This window comes from Pseudopipra pipra, chromosome 7, assembly GCF_036250125.1.
Source record: "Pseudopipra pipra isolate bDixPip1 chromosome 7, bDixPip1.hap1, whole genome shotgun sequence".
NCBI lineage: Eukaryota > Metazoa > Chordata > Aves > Passeriformes > Pipridae > Pseudopipra > Pseudopipra pipra.
Genome location: NC_087555.1, coordinates 7,585,591 through 7,598,451, shown reverse-complemented (window position 1 = coordinate 7,598,451; position 12,861 = coordinate 7,585,591). Strand labels below are relative to the sequence as shown.

Below are 12,861 nucleotides of genomic sequence, written 5' to 3'. Positions count from 1 at the left end.
GTCTGACCTCAGTCTCATCTTCTCCAGGCTGAACAAGCCAAGTGCCTTCAGCTGCTTCTCATATGGCCCCTCCAGACCCTTCATCATCTTCATTTCCCTCCTTTGAATGCTCTCTAACAGCTTTAGATGTTTGTTATATTGCAGTGCCCAGAACTGCACACAGGATTCCAGGGGAGGCCGCCCTGGATCAGAGCGAGACAATCCCCTCTCTCAGCCGTCTGGCAATGCTTTCTTTGCCTGATGCCCCTCAGGACACTGATGTCCCTCCTGGCTGCCAGGGCACTGCTGACTCATATTCAGCTCACCATCAGTGAGGACCCCAGATCCCTTCCTGTGGCACCGATTTCCAGCATCTCGTTCCCAGTCTGTCCATATGTCCAGGTCATACACACAGTGCTCAGGTCACATTGATTGTGCATTGTTGAGAACAGCTTTGTTCATTGGAAGAAGCTCATGTTCTCACCAGAAATAAAATGAAGACAGTGACAGACTTAATTTTGACATAGGCACTTACCAGGTTTTGCCTTCCCTCCTCTACACCTGAAGGTTTATCCAAGCCTGGCCTCCGACAGTCTGGATGTGCTTTGGGCCCCTCCAGAGTGAGGATTTGCTGCAGTGCTGACTTGCATTTCGGAGGCTGATAAGTTTGTTTAAGCAATGACGTTTGGCATAGCACTCATTCCTGAGCGAGGATTCTTCTCACAAACCAGCTTCAGACCTGAAAAATTTCAGCAGTGGATTTCCCCTGCTGACTTAGAAAGGCTTGTTGCTAATTGCTAGTGTTAAGGTGGCTCTCCTTGGAAAAACACGCAGGGACTCTGTGTTACTGCCTGGCCCAGCCCAGCTGATCAGACTGGTAAGATGGGGATTTTAGGAGGGGTTATACTGCCTGCAGTACCTCTTTTGTCTTTTTTAATTCCAGGTTTTGTAGGTACCATCCCTGTGTTCAGCACTACCTATTGTAAAAATTTTTCTTCATTGTTGACCATGTTTCCATTTCAAACTGTGCTGTACTACTTTAAGAGAGCAGGAAATGACTTAATTTGATTTGTCACCATAAAAACCCCCTTGCTTTCCTGAGAAAGTTGATCTAAGTGCAGGATCTTAGATGGGGCTGAGCAGTGACAGCCACATACTGAACACACTGAAGTTGTTCTGATACCCGAGAGTGGTATGTAGCACAACCAGTCAGCAAGCGTTCCAGATTTCCCTTCTTCTCTAGCCTTGTTCAGGAGCCTGGAAACTGGAAATTGTGCCTTAATCCTGTTCCTTTTGTTGATTTTAAGAGCTCTTTATTTAGGAGTTGTTTTGTTAGATGCTCTCTGATAGTGCTGCAGGGACTCTAATTTTGGCCTGGACACTCCCTGGTGGCAAAGAGCTTCAAGGGTTAACACACTGACTGACTGCAGAGTACAGAGAAATACTTTCTCAAACGTTGTACTAAAATGTATTTATTATCTATGAAAAATAGGCACTGTATCCATATATAGGCTTGTGGGATGATTTTGCTCCTGTTACACTTCCAGCTGCAGTAAGCCTTTGATACTGCTGACATTTTTGTAACGTGGCTCTGGATTTATTCCGAAACCCCTGTCAGAAGAGGCTGAACTCTGATCCCATTGCACTTATTTTGCAGACAGCAACCTATTCCCTTTGCCAAAACAAAGATATGCGTGCTGGAGTTCCTCGGAAAATTGCTTCCTTTTCCTGCTTTTTTACGCAATAAGGAACAAATTGCCCAAGTTGTTGGTGAAGAGGAAGATAATCTGTGATCAGAGACAGACCCGTACCCTTGTGCAAATGAAAAATGGTACAGTGTTCTGTAAAGTATCATTAGGTGAATCCCTCTTTAAATCTCCTTTTTAGCAAGTGTTCTCTCAGTCCTTTGTGTGTGGGAAAAGTCCCAAAGCCAGAATGGTTTTTTTGAACAGCTGTGCTTTGAAGGTGAAGAAGTTATTTTCAAACTGTTTAATAATAGCCGTGTTCTTGATTGAACGCTAAAATAGAAGGTAAGTATTTTGGGCAAGAATTCTGAACAACTTCAAATAAAACCAAACATTTATTCCCTGACCTTTCTCTGATTTTGTGCTGAATCAACTGCCAAAGGGCTTGTGGGGGACTGGATGAAGGCTGGAAACCTGGAGTTAGTTCCCTCTGGTGGCTAACTGCTGTTGAAAAGCAAAATTATCTCTTTAAAGAAGTGATACTGTGAATACATTAATCTAAACATGAGCAGAATGAAAGCTGTATAAAATATTAATCTACTGTCTTTCTAGAAGACAGGTTTTGGTGTTTCACTGCCATGTAACCATAAAATTAAATGCTGCTCGTTTCAGACTGACCTTTTGCTTAGAGAAGTGTTGTGTAGCAGGAGGCATCTTTGTAATGTAAGGATATTATTTTGGAATGAGCAACTGGCATTTCTCAAGACATTATACATTTTTTTAAGTGTTAATATTTAAATAAGTTAGTAGCAGTAATTACTGGCTCTGAGGGGAAAATGCTCTGAGTATGCCATTCATGGCACCAAATGGATGTGTGCAGGAGCATCACTAGGGAAAACGAAATCTCCTGGTTTGTTTTTTCAAACTACCTCAATTTTAGATGTTACTTAATAGCTTTAATTATAACAGATTATGCCCCATTAGAGTTATTATTTAAGATTGTTTTGCAATAAAGGTGTAGCAGGCTTCACAGGTGTGGTTATGAGTGCTCTGAGTACAAATATTCACTGTAGTCACTTCTCTCACCATGTTGAGAGAACATTTACAACGTTTTCCCCTTTGTAAATGGAAGCTTTTATTTGACTCACGTGGTGCACCATTAAAACAATATCAATATTTGCTCCCTTCTTTATTTTACTAAAAACTGAGATTGCACATAATTTCAGAAAATAGAGGCCATTCTGCAGATGGCTTAAGGAAAATAAATGTTTTGAGTTGTGCCCTGAACCTGTAAAGGCAGGTTTTGCAAAGGCTGTACAAAAACTCCTGGAGGTAGATTTGTGTGTGTGTTTGCACACTAATCTTTTGTCACATGCCAGTATTGACACTGCCACAACTCTCTTGATAAACAACCACATAGTGCTTGGCCAGGCTAAAAGGCTGCCAAATCCAGCACTTGGAGCTGTCTGTCATGAAAATAAAAGGCTGTTTGCACAATTCAGTCCGTCTTGTTTATGGGGTCTGAACTGAAGTATCTGCCTTCATTAGTTACCTTCTCTTACTGCATCCAAATTCAGAGATTTGAGGGTTTTTTTCTTAAGTATTTTGTGTATTCAGTGTCTTTGCAAAGTTTAGACCTAGAGCTTTAAGTCTGGCTTATTTTACTTCCAAGCCTCAGACTTAAACTTTTTAATGCTAATTCATAGGGCATTTATGCTACGAGATGTGTTGTAAGTGTAAGAAGCTGATTTGTAATAAGTACCTCTCAGTTCTCAGATTTTTTTTTAATAGGGTACCATAGATAATATAAAAAAATAATGAGTTGGATCATGCCCATATTATTCTGCATAATTCAGATAACCCCCCCCCGTGAACTGATTGGAAGGAGAGGTAGTTTTTGAGTGTGTTGTCAATGGAAATTACCGGTTAAACCACAACTGTCCCCTGCCTTCCCCTGAGTAGGGTGTATCCTGATTATTTTTCCAGTAATTTCAAAAACACTATCGCCTTTGGCTCTTAGTCTCTTGTTCTGAGAAGCCCTTAGTTTCTAGGATTCCTTTGGGAAACCATCTTGACTCTGATGCTGAAATGTTCCCAGAAGAATTTGACAAGTTCAGGAGTTCTTGCGTTCTGCTAAGCTTTTCATTTCATTCAGTCCTTTTTACACTTGGTTCTTGGTAAAGTGTATATTTCGTTTCATTTCAGAACAGGAAAAAGTTGATAAGATGGTTCCTATCAAGAAAAAAATTCCTACTGGTGTTGTACGTGGGTCTTGTTCTTTAACTTTCTTTTAAACATTTAAGCTGTTTGTATCCATGCTAATTTTCTGTATGCCTAAATACTATTTTGTTTTGTTTCTTCTAGACTAGTTTTAGTGCAGGATCTCCTCTGAATTAGTAAATTAGTTTTAGTGCAGGATCTCCTCTGAATTAGTAAATTGCAGTGCAATACTGAAACCCTAAAAGAGCTGCTTATTTACACTTTGAGCTGATCTCATGATATTTGACTTGAGGATCAGTTTTGTAGTCTTGGATCTCTGCTTGAAGTTGCAGTTGCTGTTTTTCTTGAGTGGGGAATATTTACAGAGGTTTTTAAGGTGTAGATTTCAAGTCTTAATTTGATACCTTGTTTTTTGGGACCAGGGAGGATGAAGTGGCAGGCTTCAGAGGAGCCTTTTTTAGTTAAGGTCTATAAAAAAATGCAACTTTCAAGAAGCTGCCTTGGTCTGGAAATCTGTTGATCTTCCAATTAAAAAAAAACCCTTCCCTTATCTCTTTAAATAAATTACTATTTGGGGTTCATTTCAGGCATATTTTTAAATTGTTGTAAAGTAAATAGGAGCAGCTGCATTTGTCAGGACAGCAGTTGCATACAGCTGTTTATGTCCAGGGAAAGACATCTGGAATTTCGAGTTCATTCCCAACTAGACCTGAGTACTCCTGCATTGCCAACTCATAGATCGTGTGTTATCTTCATGTTTGAAACATTGTGATGCAGAGTATAGAAAAATGTATTTCTCTGCCTTATTTAATAGACCAAGTAGTTTTTTATCAATAAGCATATTTCACTTAATTACACGCTGCCTAGAAATTGGAGGTGGATTGTCCAGCCTTGTGCCCTGAGGTACCAGCCAGGACACTGCTGTTCTGAGCGAGCTGGCTGCCTTTTGAGTGGGTAGAAATTGCTAATGAGAAGCTTTTACAGCTTTAAGAATTCTCTTTCTGGTATATTACTGCCTTCTCTTATCCTTTATTTATTATATTAATGAATCCTTCTCAATCTTTGTTTCTTACAGATAGAAGAAAGGCCAGAAAAAGACTTTGAGAAGGTAAGAAGGATCTGATGAATTATTCTGACAATAGTGCTTTCTTCATTCTTTTTGGTAGGTAGAACTTGTCATGAGCACAAAAATCTGTAAAATCCATTGTGGGGCAAAAATTTTAATTGCTGGAGCCTTCTACTACTACATTTTTGAAGCTGAACTTTTCAGCCTCTGCTCACTCAGATGTGAAGTAGCTGATCTTCAGCAGCAGTTGGCTGAAACTGCTTTAGGCTAAGCCACATGAATATTTATTTATTAGATCTTAATTATGGTATTATGTAAAAATAAATAAATCGTAGTAATAAAAGAGGAGGCTACTGCAGTAGTAAGAAATTGGCTTAATGCAGAACCCCTCAATACAGGAGAAAAGTTCATGTGGCTACTGCTGTAAAGTAGATAAATACCCATGAAAGGAAAGGAGCTTGAGAAGTTGTCAAAACCATCCTAAAAATGTATTATTACAAGTTTTGAAAAAGGTCTGGCAAGTTGATATTAGCTCCTAGAGAGTGTCTAATTAAGAATTATTAGTTAGAAGCTAAATCATGCAAACTCCTATTGCAGTAGTATTTAAATACATCTGATCTGCCTTTTCTCATTAGTTTCCCTTGTTAAATCTTGAGTTTGATTTTTGTCCTTCTTAGAAAATTACATTTGAATCAAATCTGCATAATTTAGAAGTGGAAGGGTTGGTGTAATATGTGTTAAAAAAAAAAAAAAAAAGGGAAAAGCCTACAAACTCACAATATATCTGGGACAAAAAATGTTCTAACCATGTTTACCTGGGTGTGATGTGATTGTAGGGAGCACGTACTGTCTCAAGTTTATCAGCAGCTACCTTGGCTTCTCTGGGCGGGACTTCTTCACGGAGGGGCAGTGGGGACACATCCATCTCAGTCGATACAGAGGCATCTATTAGAGAAATCAAGGTGAGAAGTACTTAAAACCAGCATAAAGGTCTAAATATCCTTCAGACTCCCTTCCCAAGAAGAAACTGGCTTGTCTGCCCCTCCTGGCAGTTCTGGCAGTGAATTGGGTGCAGTGAATGAGCAGCGATCAGCTTTCTTAGAGGTGCTGCGGGGAGCTGGTGTGTGTTGCAGGAAACCGGTCGTGATCCTGAAATAGGGAATGGGCTCAATAAAGCCCACTGATAGGAGAGTGGAAATAATGCAAGAAGCAATGGACTTAATGGAAAGAAGAGGAGGGAGGCTGTGGCAGAGGGTGGTCATCAGTGAAAGGAGCAGAGAAGGGCTGTGGGCTGGGGTTGGAGCCTTTGAACCTGTGTCTGTCTCTTGTCCATAACGTTGAAGATTTCATTTTTTCCAGTCAAGAAAAGCAGAATTATCATAAACTTCTAACCAATAAATCTGGTTGTCTGGCAAGACTTCAGCTTAGCATCAGACCCCTTAACCTGTGTGGTAGAGATATATAAAGGAGAACTTTGAATACTTGCTTGTCCCAACCAGCTGTGCTTCTTCTACCTGTTAGTTTCTGTGGCATCATTCACCTTTCTCACCATTTCCCTCAGGATATCTATGAGTTAAAGGACCAGATTCAGGATGTAGAAGGCAAATACATGCAGGGACTGAAAGAATTGAAGGTACTGGTTTGCTGCAGACCGAGAGTGTGATCATTAACCCTGGCTAAGCATTCAGAGCCCCAGTGTGAGCCCTAGAGCTGACCTTGCATGCTGTTCTTCTGGAGAGGTTGGAAACTGTGTGGAAAATGTTTAATTAACTGGAAAAGTATCTGTTCTGACCTGGATTGATTGTGGTGAGAAATGCTTCCAAATGTTAACTGAAAAGTCTGCTGATTGCCATTGCATGTTGTCTTTGCTGGTTTGAGGAGGTAATCATTTTACTAGCAAATTAAAACTATTTGGGTTGTTTTTTTAAATAGTCTCCTAATTCAAGAAACCTTCCAATATTGGAAGATGAACTAGAACTCATGTCCTACAATACTATTAAAAACGAGAGTTTAAAAGCTTGTATGTTTTTATTTTTTTTAAGGTCATGTGAGGTGGTGACTGTCATTTTGGTTTCTTTTCTTTGGTTTGTTTTATGGTTTCTTTTCTGTCATTTTGGTTTAGAAGACACCCTTAAAATAATCCTTCTAACAAAACTCTGTGTAATAGTGCTTGTTACATGAAGAATGAATGCTGAAGCTCTTGCCACTTCTGTGAAGCCATAAACAGATTTTGGTGCAACAACTAACTTTTATGTCTGTGTATGACCCACCTCACAAATGAGCAGCAATGTGAGCTGTGGCCTTTTTTGGAAAAGGCAGTCTTGCAGGTAGATATCTAATACAACATTTATCAGCATTAATTGCTGATTGCATCATTGCCTCAGTGCTGTGACAGGTGAAGATGCTGCCATCTTAAGTGAGTTGACAATGAAAGAGGAGTAGTTTGGCCCTTTTCTTGTAAAATCTTTTTTTCCCTGATCACTGGGTAGCTGGTGTAAGCAAAATAATCACATGGCATAAAAAATGTAGGTAATTTTTCAATTCCTGTCCCTTAGACTGCTTTTGGGTTGATTTGCACCTAAGTTACACTGCTTGATGCTAAGAAACCAAAATGTAGCATGCCAAAGGTGTGGAACAGCAACTTCCTTAACTTCTTCCTTGCATATACTTCCTTTCCAGCTCATTTATGTGGTTTGGTCCTGCCACAGTTTTCAAATCCTAGTGGCTTTCCTGTGCCTGGTATTTCTCATCTCAGGGTGGAAAGTGCACCTAAACATAGTTAAGTGTTTGGAACTGTACAAATTCATGTCCTGAGAGACAAATCATCTCATTTGTCAATAGAAATGTAAACTAAAATTATTCAGATTTTGCCACTATTGTCCTCAGTTCCACTTACTGGCTGAAAAAGGAAGTATATGAAACTCACCCGTACTTCAGTTGAAATTATTAGTATTATACAAGTTCCAAGAGAAATTGTTTGATCTGTAAACTAAAATGTTGACACGTGTGTCCTCCTTGTTTTCACATTTACTCTGTTTTGTTTATGTAACTCTTCTATTTCAGTATTAAAATCAAATAGTGCAAAGTTTGTCTGCACAACATGGGAAATTATGCTAATCTTTATTTTGCTATCATTTGTTGTTATAAATATCTCAGTATCTTATATTCAGGTCAGGCTGTTAAGGAGGGGTTTTCAAAATACTGAGAACTATATCTTACAGAGTAAATTTGTAAAGAAGGGATGTGATATGGGAAACCTAATGGAAAATGATACATCAGGTCACAAAAGCTGCAGTTTTCTCTTTCACAGTTAATTCTAATGCCTGACTCAGTATATTTAGGGGTTCCCACACTGCAAGGATCCCTTAAATGAGTGTGAAGTGGCTGTTAAGCTGCCTTAATTTAAGGCCTCAGATCTCCTGAAATGATCTTAAATCAAGGCCAGTTTACCTTTAAAAAAAAAAATCCCAATTTGTCATCTTCAGCAGCTGCTTTGAGCTGCCAATGTGCAGGGGCAGGGGGAGGAGGGAGAAGGAAGAAAACTGGGAAGGCAGAAGCTGATGCAGCACAGAACAGGAAGGATTTTATCTGTCCTGAGGTAAGGCTCCTTGCTTGTAGTCACCAGTGTGGTGGGAACACAGGAGGTTATCCTCACCTTGGGACAGTTGGGAAGCCTCCAGTACATGAATAGTGCTGGTTTCCACAGGCAGACTTGGCATGCTTGTGTTTTGGTACTTTGTTTTTCTCATTGGAGGTCTTGCTTGGTGAAGTGTCCTTTATTTCTGGCTCTGACTGGGGTTGGTTATTCTTTTCAGGACTCTCTAGCTGAAGTTGAAGAGAAATACAAAAAGGCTATGGTGTCAAATGCTCAACTAGACAATGAAAAAACCAATTTTATGTACCAAGTAGACACCCTGAAGGATGCACTCCTAGAGTTAGAAGAACAGCTGGCAGAATCCAGGAGGCAATATGAAGAAAAAAGTAAAGTATGTATATGTATATGTATATGTATATGTATATGTATGGCATGGTAAATAACAGGGGAAGATTTGGAGGTGGGCAGAGACCTTTGTGAGGAGGCAACCAAATTACTATTCAAATTTTTGAATAAGTTACCTTTTTAATTACTGTTAAGGCAAGTGGAATAGCAGCATATTATGTACTCGTGTCCTACAAATGGGAATTTTCCTAAGTTTCTGTCTTATAAAGCAATTTCCGAAAAAGGGAGGAAATGTTTTAGATGGCAAAGGCCATATTGGTATTATCACATCTCTATTTTATATTTCATCTTTAAGTTCAGGGGGTTTGTCTGTAGGGACTTCTGGAGCATTGTTACACACAAAGGTGTCTCCAGACAGGCCATGGGAGAGTTCTGCAGTTCAGATAGTTAAGGCAGCTCCATGGTTAAGTGTTGAATTAAGTTTTACATGAATTCATCATCTGACAGCTGGTGATTTGGTGTTAAATGATAAAACTGGGGCTTGGGTTAGTTTTTCAGAACTGGCTGTTTTTAGCTTATGGCATTTGACTACAGTGCACCTCAAAACACTGTTCCTGGAAGATACAGTGTGTTTTTTTCTTTTTATTTTAATAAGTCCAGTTAACTTTTAGTATGTGGCCACGTGAAAAGAATGGGTTAAATTCCCATCCTTTCAATCTGTAGGACTGGAGTGTAAAAGGTCCTCACTGCCAGCCTGCTGCTCAACTTATGAAATGGGCTAAATGATGATTGTCACTTCTATATTTGGTCTTGGAAAAAGGACAAATAAGATAAAAATTGTACTCTTGTGGGATTGTGATTAGAGGGATATTCAAGAATTACATTGCAGTAAGCATTTCCTTTGTGTTTGGGCTTGTTTCCCCCTTTTTTATGGGAAACTATTTTTGATTAATAATAATTTCATGAATATTTCATTATTTGTAGGAATTTGAGAGGGAGAAGCATGCTCATAGCATATTGCAGTTTCAGTTCATGGAAATCAAAGAGGCTTTGAAGCAAAGGGAAGAAATGCTTGCAGTAAGTAACTTTTTTTTTTTAATGGTTTCTTTATTTGGTACATTCCCAGTAAGCACTAGAAGCAGAGAAGGTGAGGCATGGAGAATTTTATTGCCTACTCAAGTTTCTCACCTGAAGAAATATTAGTGTTTCAGGCCAAACAGGTTCGGAGCTGACTAATGGAAACAGTACTTTCCTAAACATTATCTCATTCTTCCCAAGTATTATATTTTGGACAGCTGTTTGTGGAGATGCAGAGGAAAATAACAGAACTGTATAACTTGTATTAAGTCATCTCGTGGATAATAGGATTGTCTTCAGGAGCACAGGTTCAGTTGAGATGTCAGAAGCTGTGCATGTAGATACTCCTTTTACTTTAGCACCTGACTTTTTTCTTTCTTTGGCATCACTGCGATCTTGACCTTCTTTGTTAACCTGTTACCTGCTTTCTGTCTTCTTGCTTTGCTCCTGTCCCTCAGGAAATCCAACAGCTGCAACAGAAACAGCAGAGCTATGTCAGGGAAATTTCCGACCTTCAGGAGACAATAGAGTGGAAAGACAAAAAAATAGGGGTAGGACTTTGTCAACTCCTGAAATGTCTTCAGAGTGTCATTCTCCACCTGATTCTGCTTCTGTAAAACCCCATGAATAAAACCTTCCTTAGTGCCTTTGCTTGGTGTGACTAGCAAATAGCAAGTTTTGTCTTTGGCCAGTGTCATAAAATCCAAGAAAAATCTAGCAGCTGGTCTGATTGCAGACCAAGGGTAGTTTATTTGCTGTGCTGCACCATTTGCATTTGCCATATCGAGAAAGGAAGTGCTATTTATAATGCAATTCCATCAGCATTGAATTTTCGCTTATTCAGATTTAATCTGTGGACTGAGCAGAAACTGGAGTGGGATAAAGAGGTAATAGAGCTATTTATAGGCTATTGGGATGAAAGTCTCCCATGCTTCTTATCCCTTCCCACCACCCCTTGTCAAAGCCACATGGAAACCCACTCTTAAAGAACAGCCTGGCTTTCTTTTCCAACTGAACACTGTGAAAGACTTTCTGAATACAGGAGGAAGAAATCTGGCAGCTTGCCCGTGCTTGTGATGTCCAATAATTCGTATCAGCTCGAAACTGAAAATGGTCCAATTTTTTTATGGTTCTATTTGTACTTACATAGAAATATTGGGGGGGGGGGGTCAGTGGCAAAATATGCATTTGCACATGGTGCATCCCAGACTAAGGATGACATAATGGCAGCTTTCAAATTAATTGAAATGTACTGCACCCATGATGGTAACCCATGGAATAAAAAGACTCCTGAAATCAGGGGGCCTGCTTCTATGCCCTTCTGTTAACATATGTTCAGTGTGCATGTGGAAGTAATATGGATATGGATTAACCTGTCTAGCAGATAAGAATAACACGTGGATCCTCGTTTGAAGGATCCCTAATGAAGGATTGGGCTCTGAATGTCTGGTTATTGAATAAGCTGTGCATTTCTTGGATTTGGAGTTTATCTCTCTGTCTGTAAACTCGGTCCTGTAATCTGTAAACTTGACCTTTTTTCATCCATGCCCCTTCCATCAGTCTCTGAATATCTTAAATCTACTCATTCTTGTTTGCACTTGCTTTTCATGGCCTTTACTTGTCTACCTTCCTTTCTTCACACCTCCTCGCTCTCTGTCTGTTGGGAACTCAGGCACTAGAGAGGCAGAAAGATTTCTTTGATTCCATAAGGAGTGAGCGGGATGACCTTAGAGATGAAGTGCTTGTGCTGAAGGAGCAACTGAAGGTATGCAAGAGGAATAGAAGAAATTTGTAATCAACTGCTGACCTTTTTCTCCTGTACATTCTGGCAGAAAATTTAAATCTACCTCAGTAGCAATAACTTGATTTTCATGTTGCCTGTAAGTTGCCATTTCAGGAATTTTCTTTATTAAGTCCTTCCCCCTACTATTGATTGTGACTTCTTAGTGTAGACGAGAGTAATAAGGACTTGCTTTTGTAGGAGATGCTTCTCTGAGGAACATTTTATGCTGCAGATTTTTGTTTAAAAAAAAAAAGAGCTGGGATGACATGCTTCCTGTCAGAATGGCTAAACTGAGAACTGCAATATCTGTTCTCTGTCCTGACTTCCAGCCATGTTTAATTGAAGCAATTGTTTATTCAGAGTATCACGGACAAGAACACTTAACAATCCCTCTCTTTCTGAGCAGCAGACTCTAAAGCATTGCTTTCCCTTCTCTACAGAAACATGGAATAATCCCTGACTCTGATGTAGCCACCAATGGGGAGACATCAGACATTCTTGATAACGAAGGACACTTGGATTCTTCCAGAACCGTTCCAGGCACAACTCAGGCATTAAAGACAGGAGGGGAGGGGATGCTAGGTAAGTGCTGTATGTCCTTTCAGATCTTCCTGCCTGTCTGTCATTCATTCATCCATCTTTGCTTGAATTTGGGCATTTGTTAGTGGGACAATTAACACATCACGCAGCATGCTACTTGTCAAATCACTTCCTATGCATTTTTCTGCTTAATATTGATTATCACTCCTAGTATGTTGTGCAGTTTCCAGCAAGGGCAAACTTCATTTCCCTTCCAAGGCGGCAAAGGACGAGAATACAAACAGTACATTACAGATAAGTAGCAGCCATTCACATTGCTATTTAAACCCTGAATCTGAAAGCTGTCCCAGGATAATTCTGATAAGGAAACAAAAAGCATTTTAGTTTTCCATAAAGAACTTGTGTGTTGGTTCATTTATATCCCTGTGAACTGGAAGTGTCTGCTTGAGCAACAGTGCTGGGCACTATTACACCATACTAAAGGATGAATTCTTTGTCCCTGGTAATCCTGTACTATTGAGCAGTTAATTTAATACTTCAACATTTTAGCTTGTTAGATTAACATTTAATT

General features: G+C 39.6%; 1 protein-coding gene across 38 annotated transcripts in view; it reads left to right on the top strand.

Moving 5' to 3' along the window:
* The window catches only part of LRRFIP1 (LRR binding FLII interacting protein 1), a 112,834-nt gene that overhangs the window by 82,702 nt on the left and 17,271 nt on the right, over window positions 1–12,861 (top strand). For 32 of the 38 annotated variants that reach the window (XM_064660413.1, XM_064660412.1, XM_064660415.1 and 29 more), the window contains 8 exons: window positions 4,960–4,992; window positions 5,787–5,912; window positions 6,512–6,583; window positions 8,766–8,936; window positions 9,875–9,967; window positions 10,426–10,518; window positions 11,640–11,732; window positions 12,191–12,332. In XM_064660413.1, the coding sequence (XP_064516483.1) occupies window positions 4,960–4,992; window positions 5,787–5,912; window positions 6,512–6,583; window positions 8,766–8,936; window positions 9,875–9,967; window positions 10,426–10,518; window positions 11,640–11,732; window positions 12,191–12,332 (823 nt within the window). The remainder of the gene's footprint in view (window positions 1–4,959; window positions 4,993–5,786; window positions 5,913–6,511; window positions 6,584–8,765; window positions 8,937–9,874; window positions 9,968–10,425; window positions 10,519–11,639; window positions 11,733–12,190; window positions 12,333–12,861) is intronic. The other 6 variants (XM_064660418.1, XM_064660410.1, XM_064660411.1 and 3 more) reach the window with 3 other exon arrangements.